The following is a 23,108-nucleotide window of genomic DNA, read 5'->3' as shown; positions in this document are numbered from 1 at the left end:
GATCAAAGATGTGGCTCTTTTGTTCCAATTGGACCCTCAGGGGGGCAGTGTCCACTTTTGCCTCAGTGTTCCTGCTGTAATAATATCAATATAGTGACAGATAATAGTATCAGAGTCAAATTGCAGCTTGGCCACCATCATTGCTGGTGGCAAATGGCAGGATTATTAAAATATCCTTGAGGCAGGACAATAAAAGTGCATTGTATTCCCTGCCAAGTAAAATCAAATTGGGCTTGGTCAGACTTCCTTAAAGGGAACAGGGCATTAACCATTTCTACCACAGTATATCATTCACCAGGTGTAGCCACCAGAGTTTCAATCAGAGCCACTATGATCTGGCACAGCAGGAACAGTGGTGTCTACAACTTGGCTTAGTACCCAATAGTCTATAGTTAGTCAGCAAGTGCCATCAACTTTTCTGATTGGCCACACTGGACTGTTGAAATGAGAGACAGCCTGGAGTATAACTCCAGCATCTAATTGTTTGTTTTTATTAAGGCAATAATCTTCTCTCCGCCTGGAATTTTATACTGCTTGACTGGAACCACTTTGGTGGGGAAGGGCAACTGGGTTGAAGGGAGAGGAGGAATAATTATAAACTGTTACCTGCCCCTCAGCTAGTAGGCAATAGGCAATGATAGTAGATTGTGGCCATCTGGTCTGTCAATCTGTCTCTGGAAGGCAACTCAACAGTCCAATGTCTATGACACAGTCTTCAGTCAAAGTTGAAGCTACAATTCATTTGAATGGCTGGAACTACAATTCACTAATTTATTTCTACAATTGTGTACTTACAATCATCCCCAATATCATAAAACCAGGAACGTCTGCTGAAGGAAATTGCTTCTGTGTGGTTAGACAACCACCAGCCTGGAGTAACTGGGAAATTCCCCCCAAATGAGTGTTTCTTTAATGACCATTCTAATAGTGCAGTTTGTTGTCCCTGCTCACCCCTCTGGTTAGCCATTGAGTTAGTCTAAAGGAAGCCAATAGATAAGGCCTTTAGAACAATTCATTCATCTTCCACAGTGTGGACTGTTCAGGCATTGCTGTCAATAACGTGAACTATCCATACTACTTCTAAATTCCCTTGAGTTTCCTGGTACCGGTCTGGAATGCTAGCAAATATCCTCACACTATGTAGCCACGTTTGTCTACAGCCTGCCATTTTGCAACTGGGTAGTCCTGGTTATTGGGCAGTTCTGGATTTTTTTTTTTAGCAAGTCTACCCTTGTTACCCCCTTCCCTTTGTGGGTGAGAACTTCTTTCTTATGAGGAACAGCTAAGGGATATTCTTGTCTTCCCTGATGTTAATTATTCCAGAGCAATCTGTCATTCGATATCCTGACAAGGATTTGGGGGCAAACTCTCTTGATCACTGAATGCCTTCGTAACTAAAGCCTCCGAGACATCTGGCCACCAGGCTCCACTGGGAAGGTTCCCATCCCTGTGACACTTCCCATCCCCCTCCTTCCTTCAAAAAGGGATCTGGCCACATGTACTATACATATCCCATTGTAGGCAACAGTTTTGTAGTACAAGGGAGTCCAATGAAAAGTGACAGTCACACAGAGATAGGTTTTTAACAAACTTTATTGCTGACCACAATAGGGAGGAGAACAGCTGCTATCAGGGACAGTCTCCACGTCTATGCTCCTAGTGCACTGGGGAAGGAAGTGAGGAATCATCCTTTAGGGCACAGAGTTTGAGACAAAGACCCAGGATGATACTTGTTCAGGAATCATTAAAGTAAGCGTATTTTCTAAACTGTCTAATAAGGAGTGAAGAATGAGTGGTTAGGGTGTAGGGAATTTATCCCTAACTGTACCAGTCAATAAACATTTATTAAATGTCTTCTATTTGTGATGACAGGCATTGTGCTAAGAGGAAACAAGGAAAGGCAAAAGACAGTCCCTGCCTTCAAGGAGCTTACAGTCTAATATGGGGAAGACAGCAGACAAAAAGAAGCAGAAAAGTGGGATGGGGGGAGAGAAGGGAGAAGGTATCTGGCATGGGGACATGATAGGGAAGTCCAGAGCAAAATGTTAAAAATAGTAGTGACAGGGTTTGGAGAAGTACCCAGCCTCTGAGTTTATGCCTTGGCATATATACACATGGTGGGGGTGGGGTGTGTATATGCAAGGTAGATCCTCTATGGAGGATTTATAGAGGAACATGGGCAGTAGTCACACATAATGAAAAGCAATGGATAGTTAGAAATCTGTACCAATGGGATATTCCTATGTATAGATGAGATTGTGAGTCTATTAAAATATCAGGAAATTACTATTGAATCAAAATCTCAAGGGTGGGAATGATCTTAATAATCATGGCATCATAGTGTAGTGGACCAATCACTAGTAAAAATGACATCAGGTCTGATGTCACTCCCCTGTTGGATAAACTCCTTTACTCCTTTCTTCAGTATATTACTTACAGGATCAAATATAAACTCTTGTTTGGAATTTAAAATCCTTTTCAGCCTGGCCCAACTTACATTTCCCAACTTGTTATGCATCACTCCCCATTCACTACAGTTCAGTCAAACAGGCCTTCCTGTTGTTGATACATAACAGTTCTATGACGGTTAGCCCATGCCTTAAATTCATTCCCTTCTGGCTTCACTCCCTGGTTTCTTTTAATGCTTAACTCAAATTCTGATCCACTCATCTGTAAGTACCTTTGTCCTAGAATTACCTTGTTTCTATTTTGACTGTACCTGTATATATGTACATGTTTCTCATCCAACTAATCTATCAGTTCCTTGAGGACAGTGATTATTCCACTTTTAACTTTCTTTTTCCCTAGCATCTAGCATAGTGGCTGGCACATAATCGTCATTTCATAGATATTTGTTGGTTGTCCCAGCTGTCAGGAGTGAAATTCAATAAAGGCAAACTAAGGCACAACTATGCCAACCTGTTAATAAAGCAGCTACCTCAGGTCAAAAGACCCTGAGGAAGGGGCTTTTTATAAGCATAGAACAAAGAACAGAACAGGGTAGGTGAGGAAAATAAAACAGTTGACTATAGTGTTGGCAGCACCACAGGAGTGAGGACAACCTGACTGGTTACATTAAAGAAACCAGGCTAACACTCACCTGGGGCCAACAATTACCCCTCTCGGTCTTAAAGGAATGCTTAATTGATTTATAGGATTCACCTGAGGTCATTGGAAGCAGAATAAGGATAGCAGACTTCTTGGTTCCTAGGAAGGAAATGAGATCATTTGTAATTGGGCAAGGAAGATGGTATGTCTTGTGGGGATGTACCAGTTCAGCTTGTAGGCCTTCAAAGATAGTACACAGATGTGATAGTTTTTCCAGAGCTGAAGTTATGAAGTTCCAGGTTTCCTTGACATGAAAGTGATTTGCAGGTGGTGTTGAGATAACAGGTCCCTTAGAATTATAATGTTTTATGAGAGTACTGAACCTCTAAGCTTAGCTCAGAAACACTATAGCATACTTTGATTAGTATGTAGAATATTGGACCTGGAGTTAGGAAGACCTGATTCATTTGAGATCAAATCCAGCCTCAGACATTTACTAGCTGTGTGATCCTGGGCAGGTCACAACCTCTACTGCCTCAGTTTCCTCAACTATAATGAGATAATATTTGTAATGTGCTTTGCAAGCCTTAAAGCGCTACATAAATGCTAGCTATTATTATTAAATATTTCTTGTATCATGATCCCTTGTCTCAAGTATAGAGAGGATAAAAGTTTATAAAAATTATTTTAAAAATTTTTTTCGATATCTTTTGTTTTTACCTCCTCTAAGTTTCCTCCAGTATCTTTGGCCTCCTCATCCCAGAAAACTATCCCATATATGAAAGAATATTTTTAAAGAAAAAAGAGGAAAAGAAAAAAAAATCAGCAAAACCAACCAATACATTGAAAAGGTCTGAAATTACATGCAATGTTCTTTGCCGCTGGGCTTCCACAGGTGATTATCATCATCACATCTGAAGGTAATACAAAGCTGAGAATAGGTAACACACTGTATGACAGAGTCAGCATCTAAAAGGATAATGGCAATCTCTAAAGCTAGGGCTAGTCCTAATTAAGATGAAATTCAACAGCAAAGTCAAATGTAAAGTCTTACACTTTCAACCTTGAAAGTATAAGATGGGGGTGACTAGGTATCGCAGTGAATAGAGCACCAGACATGGAGTCAGGAGGACCTGAGTTCAAATTCGGCCTCAGACACTTAACACAAAAACTAGCCGTGTGACCTTGGGCAAGTCACTTAATCCCAACTGCCCTCCAAAAAAAAGAAAAAAAAAAAAAAAAGAAAGTATAAGATGGGAGGAGGTGGTGTGGAAAGATAGCAGTTCTGAAAAGGATCTAGGGATTTTAGTGGACTGCAAGTTCAGTATGAGTCAATGGTGGGATGTGATAGCCAAAAAACCTAATGCAATCTTGGACTGCATTATTAGGAAGGTGACCGATCAGTATAATCCACCCTTGACAGACCTCATCTGGAGTATTATTATGTTTTGTTTTGGGCAACATGATTTGAATGACACAAGCTGGAGAAGTTTTCACAGTGCAACCTGGATGGTGAAGGAGGCTGCAGGACTCTAGAGTCGACGTCATGAGGATGATTTGAAGAAACTAGGTATGGCCTGAAGAGGGTGTGGGGGGTGGGAAGTTGTCTGATGGAGAATGTGAAAGCTCCCTTTAAATATCTGAAGGGATGTTTTATGGAGGAGGGATTAGACTTGCTCTGCTTTGTTCTAGAAGGCAGAACCAGGGGTAATGGGTTGCAAAGAAGTGCATTTAGGCTTAACATATGAAAAAACTTAATCCTAGGGGTCTGCCACTTTAAGCCAAAGAGGTGGCTGCTAGGGGCAGAGAATGCTGTGTCTCACATAGACCCAAACCCTGGTTAGAAACTTGAAGAGCTCAGAACAGGGGTGGGTGGGGGGTGCACCACAGCAATCAGACTTAACTCCTAGATCATATCCCTTTAGAAGCACTGAAAGTTTCCAAGTCTCTGGCCTGTCCCTGAGATCCTAGAATAACATAACATACAACACCCAAGAAAGGAGCCACAGGAGCAGCCCAGACCCTCCCTCCAGAAATATGTACTTCTGTGTAACAAAGAATGGCCTGGAGTCCAGAAGTAGACTGGAAGAATGGGTAAACAAAAGAATCTCACCATAAAGAGCTATTGTGGTGGCAGGTACCCTCACAAATGCAGAACTGAATGACTCCAGCAAACCCCCAGAGAAGAATTTAGTTTGGGGAAAAAACTCAACTAGAATTCCTGGAAGAGATAACTCAAGAGTTCCTAAAAAGAGATAAAAAAAAATTCTTGTATTAATGAAATAAGGATGCTTGAGGAAAAAAGTGGAAATGGGAAATACGGAGGAAAAAACTGAAAAGGGAATGAACAGTTTGGCATAGGAAGTATAAACACCTTGCCCAAGTAACAAGCTCCCTGAAAATTAGAATTGATCAATTAGATGCCAATGACAAGAAATCAAAATACAACGTCAAAAGGAGAGGGAGGGAGGAGAGAATATAAATTATTTCACAGTTACAACAATTGATCTGGAGAACAGATTGAAAAGAAAAATCCTCAGATTATCTTAATGCTGTGGGCAAAAAAAGTGCCTAGACATGTTTCAAAAAATCTTAACTGCCCAGACCTCTTAGAAGAAGAGAGCAAAATAGAAATAGAATTCACTGGTGTTTTCCTAAAAGAAACCTCAAACTGAAAACTTAGAGGAACATCATAGCCAAAATTTAGAGCTTCCAGATCAAAGAAAAAATATTCCAAGCAGCCAGAAAGAATTAAAGTACCCCAATGGTCCATGACAACTCTAAAGGATTTAGGATGAAAAATACTAGTCTTTCCCAGAGAAAGAACTGATGGTGTCTGAATACAAATTAAAGCAACTTTTTTCTCCACTTTATTTTTCTTGAGGTTTTTTTTGTCTCAGTTTTCTTTCTTTCAAAACATATGGATATGTTTTGCATGGCTAGAAATATATAACCTAAAAAAAGAATTAATGTACCCAGGAGCTACAGTCAGAATCACACATGACCTAGCAGGCACCACTATAAAGCATCGGAGAATTTGGAATGCAATATTCCAGCAAATTAAATGGAGGATTTCTGAGTATTCCAGATGATAGGAGCAGAACTGCAGAGAAAGGGTGAAGAGAAACAGAAAGAGGCAAGCATGAATGAATAACGCTAAAGGATTAAATAAAGATGATAAAGAAGTCTGCTCTGAACCCTGTCATCATCATTCATGGAGGGAGCCCAATTAGAAAAGGTCTGGGAATGGTTCTCTTAGGTCTTAATAATCTTAAGAAAATAATGAAAGAAGAATACACACTAGAGGGGGGTCAGAAAGAAAGGGTTAGGGAGAATTAACGCACATTATCGAGGTGCTGTGATAAATAACAAGTTTGAGAGACAAAGCCTGGCTAATTAATCATCTAATTAATTATGGCTACAAAATAATTAATAAAAGAATGGCCATTTGGCTTTCTTTCCTAAATCAAAGACAAATCATAGAAGCCTCTGAACCGCTTGCCAGAGTAATGTTCCCAACAGGCAGCAGCCAACTCTGATTGGTTAATACTTAATGAAGACGAATATTATGATGAGAGGCGGGTCTATTCTAATAAGGGGCTGGGGGCGGGGCTATGACCCAGCCCGCCTCCTGCCTTGGGCAATCTAGGCGAAGGGCGCTACCACCCCGCCCCCCCAGACCTGTCCGGGTTGCCAGAATTCACCTGCATTAGGTTCCCCGTGTAAGGCTCTCCAGTTGGGCGGGGAGACAATCCCACCCGGATAGGACGGTCTGGTTCTAGGCTAATTCGGGGGCTAGGTCAGTAATGTACTTCAAAGACTGGCTCTAGAGCCTACGGGGCTTTATTTCTGAATGAGAAAACAGACCTTTGAAGATCCTAACCTCAAAATACCCGGTTGTTAATACGCGAGAGATGCGCATTGGTCGTTATCTGTCCAAACAGGAGGGGGCGCAGTTGACACTTGAGCGCAGGGCTGCACTGTCGAGGTCCCGCCCCACTGGAGTGCCCAGCTTCCCTCCTCCACCCGCCTAAAGAGAGCTTTTGTTTCTTGGAGCTACCTGCGGTCCGTGTCTACAGCAGGTGCATAATCTCGGGGACTCTTTGGGCATCCGTCTCCAGACTTGACAGGTGGCAATCGGAGGGCGTGCCCACAGACTAGGGGGTGCCCGAACGGGTGGCGGTGTAGAAACGCGAGGGGACGTCGTCGTGCTCAATTCTGACCAGCCGGAAGACCAAACACGCCCCCCGCCTCCGTGCAAAATGGGACGTTTTTATTTTTCATGAGGACAGGGAGTACAGCGCACGTCTGTCATGGTGTGCGTGTGCGTGTGTTCGCAAGGAGAAGGGCCGGTGACAAGGCAGATCTGGCTGATCGCAATTTTGTTCTATAGTATCCCAGTGCGGGCTGCCGGCTGCACCCCGGTGAAGGGGGAGCAACCCAGAAGTTACAGTCCCAAGATGGCGCTCGCCTCCAGCCTTCTAGGCTCTTTCCCCGCTTCCTCCCCCCCCCCCAAAAAAAAAAAAAAAGCTCAAGAGAAGCCAACGTGAACTAGCAAACCAAGTGTAGTCAATGCCCTAACCCAGCAGGTCTCAAACTACTTCCTTAACGTCGGCGTTAACTTTCTGCTTCCGTCCACTCCGGCCTTAATTGAACCACGCATGCGTGAATCTCGGGGAAGGCGGGCTCTTTTCACAGTTTGTTCTCCTAGCGCCTGGTCTTTGAGCGACAGCTCCCAGAACGAATAGGGAGCGGGAGATGGCGGAAATTGCGACTGTGTGGCAGGCGGGATTTCTCCCGGAAGTGACGACTGTGAACTCATCCTCGGCTCTGGGTAGCTGATTTTCTCGCCACCTGGACTCGAGGATCGAGAGTTCCTCGGGAGATGGCGTACGCCGATCGGTCTCCGGCCGACAAGGACAGGTAACACCCTCGGTAGGAGGAAGTAGCGGGGGCCGGGACCGATCTGGGTGGTCGTTAACTGCCCCCTGGCATGGCTGGGCCACTCTCCCGGGGTGGAGTTGCCCGGACAGCGGAGCTTTGGGGAAAACTGCGGGGGGGGAGGCGAGGACGGGATGGAGAAGGGTTTTCGCGTCTTCCAGGCACGGAAGCCTGCAGTGGACTCTGCCTGGGGAGTGGCAGGCTGAGCCCGGGACGCCCCCTCCAAAAAGAATCCCTCGGGAAATCCGTGGGGGGAAACCCCCTTCTCTGGTTTGATTCGATGGCATTAATATTGCAGCTGAAGGGGCTTTGAATCCCAGGGCTCTGGGTTCCAATCCCGCTCCTGCGGCTTCGAGGGTTGGGGCAGACAGCTTCACATCTGCTTCTCAATCGCCTTATTTCTAAAACGATAGATTTGCCCTAAATAACCCCAAAGATTCAACTCCAAACCTTGTATCATAAAGCCTACTTCTCTGCTCCTCTTAGGTTCATTTGCATTTATCCCGCGTATTTAAATAACAAGAAGACCATTGCGGAGGGAAGACGGATCCCGATGGACAAAGTAAGGGCCAGGGAGCTGAAGGGGGGCGTCCATCCCGGCCTTCCCACTTGGAAAGTCTGATGTCTAGTTAAAGCCGTTGAAATTGTCAGAGATTATAATAGTCTTGTCACGATGGAGTTCACGTTTATTTAGTACTCCTTGTATCCCGGGCGCGCTTTGCAACACGAGTGGGGTAGGTGCTGTTATTACCCTCGTTTTACGTGGGAGGAAGCTGAGACCGAGGTTAAGTGACTTGCCCAGGGTCACACAACCAGTAAGAGTCTGAGGCTAGATTTTAATTGAGATGTTTCTGATTCCAAACCTGATTTCTGCCCACCCAGCCACCCAGCTGCCTTGTGGACTTACCCAGCAGCTAGTCTTTCTTCTCTTGGGAAAATGAATGTGACAGTTTTAGAATGCTATAGAATTGCTGCCAGAGCTTAGAAGAAAGTTATTTTACGTTGCCAAATAGGTTGTAGATTTAGAAATATGAACATTTCTAAATCATAGACCACATAGAGAAATAAAGGTGATGATATTATCTTTTAAGGTGATTAGTAGACTTGAACTTGTAGATTGGTAGTTATAAAGTTAAGCCTGCAATACCTGTTTCTAAAGCTTCCCAGTATTATTAGGTAACCAGCAGAAAACTGTATGCAAATAGACAAGGATTGAAAATATCCAGTCAGGTAAGATAAGATTTTTTTCCTATAACTCAGTTAAGGTTCTAACATAACCAGGGTCCATTTTAATTGCGATTGAATAATTCATATCTGGAATATAAACTTTTTTTTTGGGGGGGGGAATAAAATAAGTAAGCCATAATTCAGTTTTTTTTTTAAGAGAAAAACAATTTGCTGGTATCAAAATTGGAAACAAGGTGAATTCACAACCAATAAGCAAATAAAACAAAATAAAATCAGTTATTAGGGGGTGTTTCACCCAACTACAGGGCAATAAAATTTAACAGTCTAAATAAAATGGATTAATATTTGCAAAATTATAAATTGCCCAGAATAACAACAGGAAATAAATACTTTAGTAAACTTATCTTAGAAAAAGAAATGGTACAAGGCATAAATGAACACCATTAAGGAAAAATCCTTAGGTCCAGATGGATTTACAAATGAATTCTGCCAGACATTTAGAGACTAATTCCATTACTTCATAAACTGTTTGAAAAATAGGTAAGAAGATATCCTACCAAATTCTTTCTTTGCTATGAATTTAGTCTTGACATTTAAACTGGGGGGAGGGGAAGAAAACTTAATAGGCCAATTTCCCTAATAAATAGGGATACAAAAATTTAAATGAAATATTAAAGAGACTACAACAATATGTTGATCACCAGGTTGAATGTAATCAGTAACTGGTTCAACATTAGGATAACTATAAACATAACTGATCATATTAATAACAAAACTAACAAAAATCATATACTTATGTCAATAGATTCAGAAAAGACTTGAAAAAAGTTAATAGCCATTCCCATTAGTAACACTAGAAAGCATAGGAATAAATGGAACTTTCCTCATAGTAATAAATAGTATATCTAAAACTGAGAGTAAGCATTATCTCAACTGGAGGTAAGCTAAAACTTTTCCAGTAAGATCATAGATAAAACAAAGATTATCCCCAATATCCCTATTACTATTCAATACTTTAGTCAAGAAAAAGATTTTGATGGCAAGAGGCAGAGAGGAAACAAAGCCTTCACTTTCTGCAGCTGATGTGGTTTACTTGAACACTAATCATAACAGTAGCTAACGTTTATGTAGCACTCAGTAGGTGCCAGGCACTGTATTAAGTTATTATCCCATCTGATTCTCAGGACCTTGGAAGGACAGTGCTATAATTCCCATGTGACAGAAGAGGAAACAGGTCTTGGGAATGAAGGGATTTACCTGAGGTCACACAGAAATGTCTGAGGCGTTACTGGAATTTTGTCTTCCTGACTCTCAGCCAAGTACTGAAGCCACTATACCAGGTAGCTTCCCCAGAGAGTCAATTAAATAAACTAATTGAAACAATTTACAGCTTCAGGATATAAAGTAAGCAAACACAAATCATCTACATTTCTATATGTTAACCAGTCTTCCCATCAGGAAGATAAAGAAAGTGAAATTCTATTTAAAATAACTATGGACAGTAGAAAATACTTGGGAGTCTACCTATCATGACACACACTGGAACTAAATCAACACAATTACAAAATAATTTTTACACAAATAAAGACAGATTTAAATAATTGAATTATTAGTTGCTCGAGGGTAGGCCAAAGCCAATATTTTTTAAAATGACAATACTACCTACTTAGTGCCATGCCAATCAGATTACCAAAGATTTACTTTATAGAGCTAGAAAAAAATAAGACTTCATTTGGAGGAACAAAAGGTCAAGAATATCAAGGAAATCAGTGAGGATGAGCATGGGAAGGAAGGGCAGTACCAGATCTCACCTTACACTAAAAAACTCATACTGTCAAAACAGTTTGTTATTGTTTAAGAAATAGAGTGGTTGATCAGTGGCTTACATACACAATATACAAAAGCAAATAGGTACAGTTGCCTGGTGTTTGATAAACCCAAAGAGTCCATCTACTGGGGCAAGAACTTAATAATAAACAAAAGCTGTCAGAAACTAGATATAGATCACCTTGTACCAAGACAAGCCCCAAATAAGTATATTTAGATATAAAGGGTCTAAAATCAAATTAGTGGTGCATGAAAGAAATTACCTGAAAGATGTATGGTTAGAGGAAAAGTTCATGACCAAATAAGAGGTAGAAAAGTTCACAAGAAGTAAAATGTATAATTTTGATTATATAAAATTAAAATTTTTCTCACAAAACTAGTGCCGCAAAAATGAGAAGAAAAACAATTAAACCAGCAGCAAATCTATTTGGTAAGTCTGATTTCCGAGACATGAGGAACTGAGTGAAATTATAAGAAAAAGATCCATTTTCCAGTTGACAAATGGTCAAAGAATATGAATAGGCATTTTACAGAAGTAGAAATCCAACCTCTCAATAGTCATGTGGGGGGGAAAATGCCCTAACTTACTGATAATTAGAGAAATGCAAATTAAAAACTCTGAAGTACCACCTCATGGCCATCAAATTCACAAGGCTGACAAAAAAAGGAGTCTGACAAATAATGGCAGAAATGTAAGAAAATACTAATGGTAGAATTGTGAACTAGTTATCCATTCTGGAAAATTATATGGAACTATGCCTATCATTTGACCCAATGATTCTACTACTAGGTCTATATCCCAAGAGATCAAAGAAAGGGTAAAAGGACCCCTATGTTTAAAAAAAAAAAAAGTTATAGTGGCTCTTTTTGTATTGACAAAGAATTGGAAATTGAGGGAAAGTCCATTAGCTAGGAGTGGCCGAACAGATTATGGAATGTAAATGTGGTAGAATACTGTTGTACTGTAGGAAAGGATGAAGGGGATGGTTTCAGAAGAAAACATGGGAAAACCTATGTAACTGACACCAAGTGGAATGAGCAGAACCAAGAGAACAATTCGTATAACACTTAATGTGAGGATAATCAGCCTTGAAAGACACCGTAACTGATGAACACAGTGACCCACCAACACAAGGCCTCAGTGATAAAACACGCTGTCTGCCTCCAGATAGAGAGCTTATTGCCTCAGTAGGTGGAAGTAGATTTTCTTCTCTTCCTCTTTTTTTTCTTTTGGACATGGCTATCGTGGACATTTGTTTCGTATGACTATGCTTATTTATAATGGATTTTGGTTTTCTTACCTTCTCGATGAGTAGGGGAGAAGAAGGGAGGAAAGTAATGAATTTGGAACTGAAAATAAAATTGAATTTAAATAAGTTAAAAATATTAAAAAGAATGTAAATCCATTTGGTTGGTGCAAACAACTTGTGACTCAGTCGGTCTATTCTGCAATCCTGTAATGTAGAGTAAGACATTGTGCTGGGTGACAGGGATACAAGAATGAAAAGAGGCTTTGCTCTCAATGTAAGTAGGGTCTTGCCTTTTACTGGGGATGAGGAGGCATACATGGTAAAATAAGTGAAATCCAAGAGAGTCGATTTGAGGAGAGAGGGTGTGAATAACCAAAGTGATTGGGAAAGGCTTTGTGGAAGCTGGCATATAAGGCTGAGTAATGTGTGCCAGGTACTGTACTAAGTACCATTATTTCATGTGATCCTCACAACACTCTTGGGAGAGTAGTTAGGATCCCTATTTTATAGAGAGGAAACTGAGGCACCAGGCATTAAGTGACGTGCCCAGGACCATATAACTAGTAAGTATATGAGACTGGATTGGAACTCAGGTTTTCCTTACTCCAGACCTTGAGCTTATCCACCATACTACTTAACTGTCTTGTCTCTCTCCACCCCCACCCCCAAAAGTAAGGATTCCAAGAGACCAAATTGAGAAGTACAGAGAATAAAAGTGAGAATTGGAATGCTAGTTTAGGGGAACGATGAATAGCGTGCCAGCCCTGGAGTCAGAAGGACCTGAGTTCGGATCCAACTTCAGACACTTAATACACACACCAAAAAACAAAAACCCTAGCCGTGTGACCTTGGGCAAGTTACTTAATCCCAATTGAATTGCCCTCCAAAAATAAAAAAAAGCCAAATAGTTTAGGGGAACAGCAAATGGGCTAGGTTAGCTAGAATATAAAGTGTGAAATGAAGGGGGAGCAATTTGTAAGTCATGAAAGGTTGCCATGAAAGACCTGGTTGAATTTGCATATGATCCTAGGGACAACGTAAAACTCCTGGCAATTTTTGAACCAAAGAATGCCATGCCAAACCTGTGTTTTAAAAAGGAAGATCATAGAATTTGATGGGACCTCAGAGGAAGCTAACTAATCTAGTTACATCCTTTATTTTTCAGTTGAGGACATTGAGGCTCAGAAAGGTTAAGTTAAGCTCACACAGATAGTGCACATCAGAAGTGGAATTTGAACCCAGGTCTTCTGACTCCAGAGATAGTATTCTTTCTATTGCACCATTTTATCAACTCTGGGAAGGATGGCATGGAGAAGAGAGACACTGGAAGTGGGAAAAGTATAGGGGGAAATCAGGAGGATATTGCATTAGTTCTAACTCCCCGTATCCAGATTCGTTGGTTAACCCAAGGTTACTGCTTGTGTGAGCGCACGGGAGGTCAGTGTGAAAGACATGGAGGCAGAAGTGAGTGACAATACTAGGCCGCTAATTTGGATGTGGTGACTTAGGGAGGGGGGATGAGTTGAGGATGTTTCTCAGATTATGGACTTGGGTAACTCATGCCATTTAATGGTGCCCTGAACAGAAATAGGAAAATTGGGAGGAGAAGATGAGTTCCACTTGGAACACATCGAGGCCTGTGGGAATCCGGACGGAGATCTTGGCAGGCACTTAGTGACACCAAACTAGTTCAGAAGACAGATTAGGGCTGTTTGATACAGATTTGTGAGGCATTTTCCTAAAGATGTTCATTGAACCTATTGGAGCTGATGAGGTTACCGAGAGAATTGTAGGAAAGAAGAAAAGGATGGCACAGCCTTGGGGAAGAGCCACCAGCAGGAGACTGGGAGGGAGGGATGATCCAGTGGGAGAGACAGAAGGTGAGGTCGGAGAGTCGAGAGAGAGCAGTGCCATGACATTCAAGGAATGGAGTATTTATGAGAAGGGGGTGGCTGCTGGGAAGTCAGGGAAGATGAGAACTTAGGGGATGGGAGGAAAACCATTGAGTTTAGCTCATAAGAACTTTGGTTGTTCTTGAAAAGAACCATTTCAGTCAAGTGGAAAGGTGGGAAGTTAGAAGCCAGACTGAGAGGGGATGAGAAGTGAGGTAGGAGTTTGACTATGAAAGGGAATGAACATATAGGACAAGAGATAGTTAGAATAATGTTTATAGTGTAGATTATTTTTAATGAGGGAGATGGAGGTTAGTAGAAAGGTCATCTCTTTTTTTTTTTTAAGAGGGGGGAGGTAAGGCAATTGGGGTTAAGTGACTTGCCCAAGGTTACACAACTAGTAAGTATGTCAAGTGTCTGAGGCCAGATTTGAACTCAGGTCCTCCTGACTCCAGGGCCGGTGTTCTATTTAAGGTCATTTCTTAAGAGGGAAGAAAGTGGGGCGGCTAGGTGCCACAGTAAATAGAGCACCAGCCCTGGAGTCAGGAGGACCTGAGTTCAAATCTGGCCTCAGACACTTGACATACTTACTAGTTGTGTGACCTTGGGCAAGTCACTTAACCCCAATTGGCCTGCATTTCTCCCTCCAACTAAAAATAAAGGGAAGAAAGTGAGTGGTGTAAGGTACTTTAGTGAAAGTTTACAACAGCCATGGTAGGAGTCACTTGTGGTTAATTAAAGATTGCTGAGGAGCAGTAAGGGATCAGTTGGAATTAGATTGACATTTGTAGTCAACCCATGCAGTATAGTTGTGTGAATCCCCCATTGATGTTAATAGAATGCAGAATAGATATGGAAGACTTTGATAATAGCAAGATTTGAGCCATGGTTGGATGAATGTAATATTCTTTAACTAAAGCTTAAACTTATTTTTTTTTATTTAAAAAAAAAAACTGTTTTAGGCTGTTGAGAATCCTACAGCTACAGAGATCCAAGATGTATGCCTGGCAGTTGGACTTAATGTGCACATTGAGGTACAGTGAAATTCCTTAGTACTTAATTTATTAATTTCATTGATAGATTTCACATTGTCTATTTGAAACAAAATAATTGCTTTTCTGTTTTGGATCCTAGAAAAATAAAATGTACTCCAGAGAGTGGAATCGTGATTTACAATATAGGGGCAGAGTACGGGTTCAGCTAAAACAGGAAGATGGCAGCCTGTGCCTTGTACAGTTCCCATCACGTAAGTCAGAAGGTTATTTTTCGTGAATACTAGTAAGACTATAGAGTCCAGTTTGGGTGTATTGTTGCCTTTAGTCTTGAGAGTGTATTGTCTCTATTTTTACAAAGCATTAATGTAAGATTTTTTGAAATCACATAAGTTTTACATCATCTGACTCTTCAAAGGGGGAAGATACATACCCATTAAATGTTTTTAAGATAGTATTTTATTTTTTTCCCCAATTACATGTAAAATAATTTTGTAAAAATTTGTTTTTTAAAAATTTCAAGTTCCAAATTTTCACTCTCCCTCCCTCTCCACATGTATGGGTCATACATGTGCCATCATGTAAATCATTTCCATTTTAGTCATTTTGTAGAAGAGAGAAAGGTGGGGCAGGGGAGAATATGCTATGTCTGTGTTCAGACCCTGTCAGGTCTGAATTGTCTTGGGTCATTGTACAATATTGCTATTTCTGTGTCCTGGTTCTGCTCATTTTATTTTACATCTATTCATGTAAGTGTTTTCAGGTTTTCCTTAGAGCATCCTGCTTATCATTTCTCATAGCATAATAATATTACATCACAATCATATATCATAACTTGTTCAGCCATTCACCCCATCCCCCTCCATAGCTAATTCTTAGCCACCACAAAAAGAGCTGCTGTGAATATTTTGGTACAGATAGGCTCTTCTCCCTCCCCACCCATCCACCCTTTTTTAAGTCTCTTTGGTATATGCCTAGTAGAGGTATTACTGGATCAAAGAGTTTTATAGGCCTTTAGGTATAGTTCTAGATTGCTCTCCAGAATGGTCTTATCAGTTTGCAACTCCGCCAACAGGGCACAGTGTCCCAATTTTCATGTTCCCTCCAACATTTATCATTTTCCTTTTCTGTTATATTAGCCAGTCTGATAAGTGTGAGGTTATACTCATTAAATATTAAAGGAAGTGAGAGGTGGTATTTATATTTTTCTTAAAACTGGCTTTGGGATTTTTTTTTTTTTGGTCCAGATATGTGATTTTGTTATTGGTGGGTAGGGAACTCCTGATGAGGAAGTGTTTCCTCTACCTACTCTTCTACAAATTATGGTTGTTTAGGTTATTGTCTTACCCAGGATGACACAGATGGTAAGTTCTAGAGATAGAACTTGAATCCAGGTCATCCTTACTATAAAGGCAACTCAGTTCAGGAGTAAAGCACAGATTGACAGATAAAGGCAACTCATTTCAAGAGTAAAGCACAGATTGACAGACAGACAGATGGATAATCCAGAGTTAGCTATAGGTAATTACCAGTGTGATTTCTGTAATTTACAAGTCTTGAAAAATCACCTTTACCCATTGTAAGGCACTTGCATAATAGGGCTCCAATTTAACATTCCCAGATTCTGTTTCTAACTCGTGATAATGGGGTATAAAGTCAATAATCCTTTAGTCTTACAAAGCTGAAATGTAAGTATACAAATGTATTTTAGAGCTCCTTGTCCATTTGGATATCACTTTGGACCCTCCTTTATGACCCTTTATCCATCATACCTACCTGTTGCCAGACTTTACTGTCCACAATTAACTTGATTTTTTTTTTTCATGCAAACTCTTCTGTCAGTTTCGTGACCTGATAATTTTGTTTGATTCCACCTTTCACCTCACAAATGAGCTAAATCTAACTTGTGGTTTCTAGGTAAGTCGGTAATGTTGTACGCAGCTGAAATGATACCCAAACTAAAAACAAGGACACAAAAAACAGGAGGTGGTGACCAAAGCCTTCAGCAAGGAGAGGGAGGTAAAAAAGGCAAAGGGAAGAAGAAGAAGTGATCCAGTGATACCTGGTTGCTGAATGTATGTCAGTCCTACAAAAGATGAGAATGAACATTGATGATTTGCTCCTGAAGTGAACTATGAAAAAGGAAACTGAAGAAGTATGATTTGTTACCTTCACTTAACTGCAATGTGTATGTTTGTGCCTCTCAACTTCAACAGAGCAGTCAACCAGCTTGAGTTCACGAAATAAAAAAAATTGGCATTGGAAAGTTAGTGTTTATAGAGCACAAAGCCAGCAGAAGTCCTCTGCAGACCAGCACTGAATTGTGGGAGGAATATGTATGTGTCTTTATAAATTTAAAAGTCATTTGGTCAGTGGACTATACAACTTTAAGTCATTTGCTCTTCTGTGCTGTTTGTCACACTGTAAGTGTCTTAGCTTAGGAAAAAAGTTATACTTTCTGAGTATATTCTGTTTAAATTAAAGATTTCATCAATCTTTAATTTACATTCTGCTCAACTTTTGTTAATGTTTAAGTTCATGAAATAAAGTATTTGAAATTTATTTTTGAAGCTTTCTGTTATGAAGGAGTTATTTAGATTCCGTAGAGATTAGTTGAATAGTAGAAGAAAGTGGACAATGAAAGAACAGCCAGAGTGAAAGTCAAAGCAAATAGAAGATGGTTATATAAAATAGCTTTAGGATTTATGTAGATAGCTTGCTCTTGTCTTGTTGCTATAAAAGAATTGAGTAGACTATGTCTACTATTATGTTCTAGTTCTATGATGCAAAGAAAAAATATAAATTTTGTGTTGATTGGTTTTCTATGAGTAGAAAGAAGTTGCACCAACTCGTTAAGGATTTGATGCCACTTGTGTTTTACTCTTTTGAGTTAAATTATTTCAAGGGACTAGATAGTTAGTATTTAGATATCAACTAGTCCAGCTTCATTTTACTGATATAACTGAGAGCCAAAGAATTTAACTGTGGATTTAGGAAGGGACCAAACTACTAAGGGAATAGCAGGGATGGGTTCTGAAACCAGTCCTCTGATAGCATATACAGTATTCTTTTAATAACGCTATGTTGTCTGTGCTTTTGAAGTAAAAATAAATGAGAATTTCTTGCAAATTCCACTTGAAGAGAATTTACTCTGAGGTTCATAGAGACCAAAATTACAGAACTTGATGCTTCCCTTTGTAATAATGTAGAAATTGCTTCAGCAATTTAAATGGATGCTTCATTACCCACATCTACCATTACAGCTACTGTAATGCTCTAAGAGACATCAGCTGTGATATTTTTTTCTTGCTTTGTTTTGGTAGAGGGATAACTTGGGGCTTAAGATGAAAAAAGTTTGAGAACCATTGCTATAAATGTCTATTCTTTTTATGTAGTACTTTTAAAAATCACTCTATATAATCATTTAGTCACAGTAGTTTAAAACATTAGAACTGATTAAACAGGGTCTCCTTCTGACTTAAACCTGTGGTTTGGTGAATGTAGTGTAAATCCAAAACTCATTTTAGTTTGTTTTTCTTTTGGCTAAGTTTTCTAGAACGGAGGTTGAAAAAAATCTTATCCATCCCCAGCAGTGAAGTAGCTACAATTGAGTCTTCTTCCCTAATCCAGAATTGCAGCATTCCCTTGGCCTTATTGGGTGCAAAATAAATGGCTGTTGCCTTTGCAGAAAGAGAGAAAGAAAACAGATGGTTCTTAGGTTCTCACTTACTTTCCATTTCTTTTACCACGACCTCCTTGGTAGATTAAAGAAATTTTTTCTCATTAAAATTCTTCTTGGTTTTTCTGTGTTCAAATGTTGATTTTTACTTAACCCAAAAGAGGCAGAGTGATACAGTGAAGAAAGAACAGGATTGCAGTCTCAGGACCTGGGTTCAAATCCTTGATCTTCTCCTTACTACATGGAAACTCATTTCACCTCTCAGGGCTTCAGTTTTCTCATATATTTAAAAAATTTCTCATCTTTTGTAAGGTTCCTGCCAGTTCTAAAAATAGGATCTTAATTTTTTCTCTAAAAGTTATTAGTTATGATATTCATAAAATACAGTTGAAGCACAGAGGGCTTAACTGAAGTAACTTTCTGTAAAGACAGTGCTTTATATATGAATCCTTAGAATTCTTACTCTAAATATCCTTGATTGACAAGTTTTCTGATATAAATTCTTCTCTTGGAGTTAAACATGTGTGCTAGGTAACCATTTCAGACAACCTATATCTGTTACCTTCCAGTCATCACCAAGCTGAGAATGCTATAGATTAGATTCCAAGTATATTTTATGCATTCATCATGTGATTTTAAGAAAAATAAATGATGTTTAGTAAGGGTAGTTCATACCTAGCACCAAATAGAAGAATGTTTTCTCATTTCAAAGAACTTAGGCCATAAATAGTGGTAAATGTGCAAGTGACAAGAGTTCCCATGATTGACTTTATGTGTAATTCTTGGTTATCTACTCCTAAATAATATGATCCTAAAGGTCATGGGTTCACCTTCTTGGTTACATGCTTTTGGATAGAGTAGTAAGATTAACTGCAGTGTTTAGGAAGCCAGGGTAGAGAAAGCAGAAGATCTGATTAATTGAATTTTCCAACTAATTCAGGATAAACCAGAAGGGAAAAAAAAAAACTTTTCAGCTGTTTTAGAACATCTTTATAAACTGTATTATGTTTTTCTGCTTTAACCTGGTTATATGATGTTATACAATTCAAGTTCACTTTTCTGAATATCAGTGATCATTGTACTATAGAGTTAAATCCAGAAAGTGGCAGATAACAAATCTCTACTGAAATTTTAAAATGTCTTATTATCAAAGGCTTCATTCCATATCCCCTCCTCCCTGTTAAGTGAATTGATTCCAATGAGTTAAAGATTCCAGTTAGATAGATTATTTGGGGATTTTCTGTATTTTCTCTAATCAATAATATTAGACCCGGATATATATTTAAACTTAATTGAAACTGATCAGAGTGGATGTTTCTTTGGTGATAAATGACCTTTCAATATTATAGTAGTTTGCTAAATGTCTTTCAGTTTTAAATGAAGCAAGTTAATTAGTTTAAGAATGAATAGAAACTGTGAATGTGGTAGAAGTATTGATTATTTTTCCTGAAAAAAATTTTTAACAAGGGATGACTGAGGAGGGACATATTTAGAAATGAAAATGATATTAAAAACAAAAGATATTAATAAAAATGTTTTTAAAAAACATTGTGATTAGACTAAAAAATTTGAAATTATTCAGGACTAGTTCTTTGTTATCAAAAACATGCAAATGCAATGGTACTTCCTAGGAAGGAGTAGCAATCTAAAGACCAACCACAAAGTTCAGCTGTGTCACTAATAATAACCTAGGCTTTCCATTCTATTTGTCATTTGAGTAGAGTCCAAATATACACAAACATGTATACATGTATACATACACATTTCTATAAATATATTTATATGCTATTCATTTTCATAGAGGTAGCTATGGCAAAGTGTACAGAGAGCTGATCAGTCTGAAAGACCTGGGTTTAAGACATACACGTGTGATCTACAGTCACTTAGAACCCTGGGGCTCTAACCTTTCAGTGTTCCAGACAGCTCTAGGGCACCATAGCAATTGCCTGTCTGGATCAATGGATAAAATTTTCTCATCAGGAGAGTCTAAGTGTTTGCTGACCAAAGTGTTTTCTAGGTTCTTTTGGTTGTCAGCTAGCATTAAGCACCTACTCTGTACCAGGTATTGTGTTAAGTTCTGGGGATATAAAAAAGAAAAATACAGTTTTTTTATGGCCATTAATTTATATCAATCAAACTTGTATATGTAATTATAGTCTCTAACCTTCTGTCCTTAAACACATTTTCCAATTTCAGTAACCTAAATAGGTTACAGTTGTTTCAATTACATGCCATATATTTTGTTGGTTTTTTGCTTTTTGGAGGGGGTACAGTAGGGCAGTTGGGGTTAAGTGACTTGCCCAAGATCACATGGCTAGTTTTGTATTAAGTGTCTAAACCCAGATTTGAACTCAGGTCCTCCTGACTCCAGGGCCGGTGCTCTATTCACTCGTGCCACCTAGCCACCCTACATGCCATATGTTTTCCTCATTTTTATTTGAGTCATGTATTAATTTTGATCTCTGCTCTAAACAGGTCAGTGGTTTGACTATGCATTATTAATGTAACACCTTAATAAGGAATAGTTTCCCATCAGTTAAAATGTAATCAGTTTCTTTTGTTTTTTTTTTGTGATGTTATGTGCTCATTTTGTTCCACTTCTTGAAAAACATTCACAAAACATAAGAGCAGCCAGAACCTGTATCAATTTATAATATTAACTCATTTGTAGAATCTTAGATGATGATCATGGAAGTTGATGAGCTGTGTTGCCTAATAAAACAACTTCAGTGGAAGATAAAATCAGCTTGAACAAAGGGTGGGGAGAGATCCACCTACATCAAATCACTTGATATTTAAGAATGAAAATGCCAGAACCTTCAGAATAAAAATGGAAATGGATGTAAAGGTTTTAATGACAAACTCTTTACCATCAAGGAAAGGTAGTAGTGCTGCCACACGGACTCTAACATTACAGTCCTGGATGTGCTTATAGAAGAGGTCTGTGTAACACTGAAGAAGATAAGGATGGGAAATATAGCTAGGAAGTGTACATAAAGGAGCTCCCTTGCTGGAGACAGCACAAACCGGACAAATATGGAGGGAGAGATGCCTAAGGGGTCTGAAGGAGAAGATAAAGGCATTTAAAAAAACCATCTTCATGGGTAGGCAGAGCTAATGTAATAAAAATGACAATTCTCCCAAATTTACTTATTCAATGCCATACCAAGAGCTAGAAAAAAGCCCAGAATTCATCTGGAAGAACAAAAGGTCAAGAAAAGGGAATTAACGAGAAAAAAAATGCAAAGGAAGGTGGCCTGCTTCAAACTATATTATAAAGCGACAATCATGAAAACTACTTGGTACTGGCTAATAGATAGAATGGTGGATCAGTGGAATAGGTTAGGTTCACAAGACGCAGTAGTAAATGACTAGTACTCTGTTGTTTGATAAACCACAAACCCCTAGCTGTTGGGATGAGAACTCATTATTTGACAAAAAGTGCTGGGAAAATAGTATGGCAGAAGCTAGGCATAGACCAGCATCTCACACCCTGTACCAAGATAAGGCCAAAATGGGTACATGATTCAGACATGAAGGGTGATACCTTAAGCAGATAAGAAGAGCAAGGAATAGTTTACCTGTCAGATCTATGGAGAAGGGAAGAATTTATGACCAAACAAAAGAGAGAGAGCATGAAATGTAGAATAGATAATTTTGATTACATTAAGTTTTTTGTACAAGCAAAACCAGTGCAGTGAAGATTAGAAGGAAAGCAGAAAGCCAGGAAACAATTTTTGATAAAGGCCTCATTTCTAAAATATGGAGGACTGAATCAAATTGTTAAGAATACAAGTCATTCCCTAATTGATAAATGGCCAAAGGGTATGAACAGGCAGTTTTCAGAGGAAGAAATTAAAGCTATCTATAATCCTATGAAAAAATTCTCTGAATCACTATTAATTAGAAAAATGCAAATTAAAATAACTCCAAGGTATCACCTATCAGATTGGCTAATATGATAGAAAAAGAAAATGATAAATGTTGGAGATGTAGGAAAATTGGAACACTAATGTGTGGTGGAGTTGTGAACTGGTCCAAAAATTCTGGAGAGCAATTTGGAATTATGCCTAAAGGGCTATAGAAAAGGCATACCCTTTGATCTAGCAATACCACCACTAGGTCTATATTGCGAAGAATTTTTTTTTAAGTGGTAAAGGACCCACATTTACAAAAATATTTATAGCAGCTCTTTTTGTGGTGGCAAAGAATTGGAAATTGAGGGGATGCCCATTAATTAGGAAATTGTTGAACAAGTTGTACTATATGAATGTAATGGCATTCTGGTTGT

The 23,108-nt window shown here is 39.2% G+C and overlaps 1 protein-coding gene and 1 long non-coding RNA gene across 2 annotated transcripts in view; one reads left to right on the top strand and one right to left on the bottom strand.

Annotated features, from left to right (window-relative positions):
- LOC138161027 (uncharacterized) overlaps positions 1 to 7,730 on the bottom strand; it is a 38,882-nt gene extending 31,152 nt beyond the window's left edge. The window contains exon 1 of the long non-coding RNA XR_011168247.1: positions 7,109 to 7,730. This is a non-coding gene — a long non-coding RNA (uncharacterized lncRNA). The remainder of the gene's footprint in view (positions 1 to 7,108) is intronic.
- An 88-nt stretch (positions 7,731 to 7,818) lies between these two features.
- On the top strand, positions 7,819 to 17,700 carry SRP19 (signal recognition particle 19). Its single transcript, XM_069087775.1, has 5 exons — positions 7,819 to 7,971; positions 8,476 to 8,551; positions 15,109 to 15,180; positions 15,281 to 15,392; positions 17,056 to 17,700. Exons 1-5 carry the CDS (start codon positions 7,934 to 7,936, stop codon positions 17,187 to 17,189), a joined length of 432 nt encoding a protein of 143 aa, XP_068943876.1. The 5' UTR covers positions 7,819 to 7,933; the 3' UTR covers positions 17,190 to 17,700.
- Positions 17,701 to 23,108: the final 5,408 nt, after the last annotated feature.

The sequence above is a fragment of the Petaurus breviceps genome, unplaced genomic scaffold (genome assembly GCF_028583685.1).
Source record: "Petaurus breviceps papuanus isolate PSGF00001 unplaced genomic scaffold, PetGlider_PUasm1.0 183, whole genome shotgun sequence".
Taxonomy (NCBI): Eukaryota; Metazoa; Chordata; class Mammalia; order Diprotodontia; family Petauridae; genus Petaurus; species Petaurus breviceps.
Note: the sequence above shows the minus strand (reverse complement) of the source record. Positions and strands in the feature narration are given on the sequence as shown.

Coding starts and splice junctions, on each gene's coding strand:
- SRP19 (XM_069087775.1), top strand. CDS start 7,934: ATGGCGTACGCCGATCGGTCTCCGGCCGACAAGGACAG. Junction 8,552..15,108: donor GACGGATCCCGATGGACAAA/GTAAGGGCCAGG, acceptor AAACTGTTTTAG/GCTGTTGAGAATCCTACAGC. Junction 15,181..15,280: donor GACTTAATGTGCACATTGAG/GTACAGTGAAAT, acceptor TTTGGATCCTAG/AAAAATAAAATGTACTCCAG.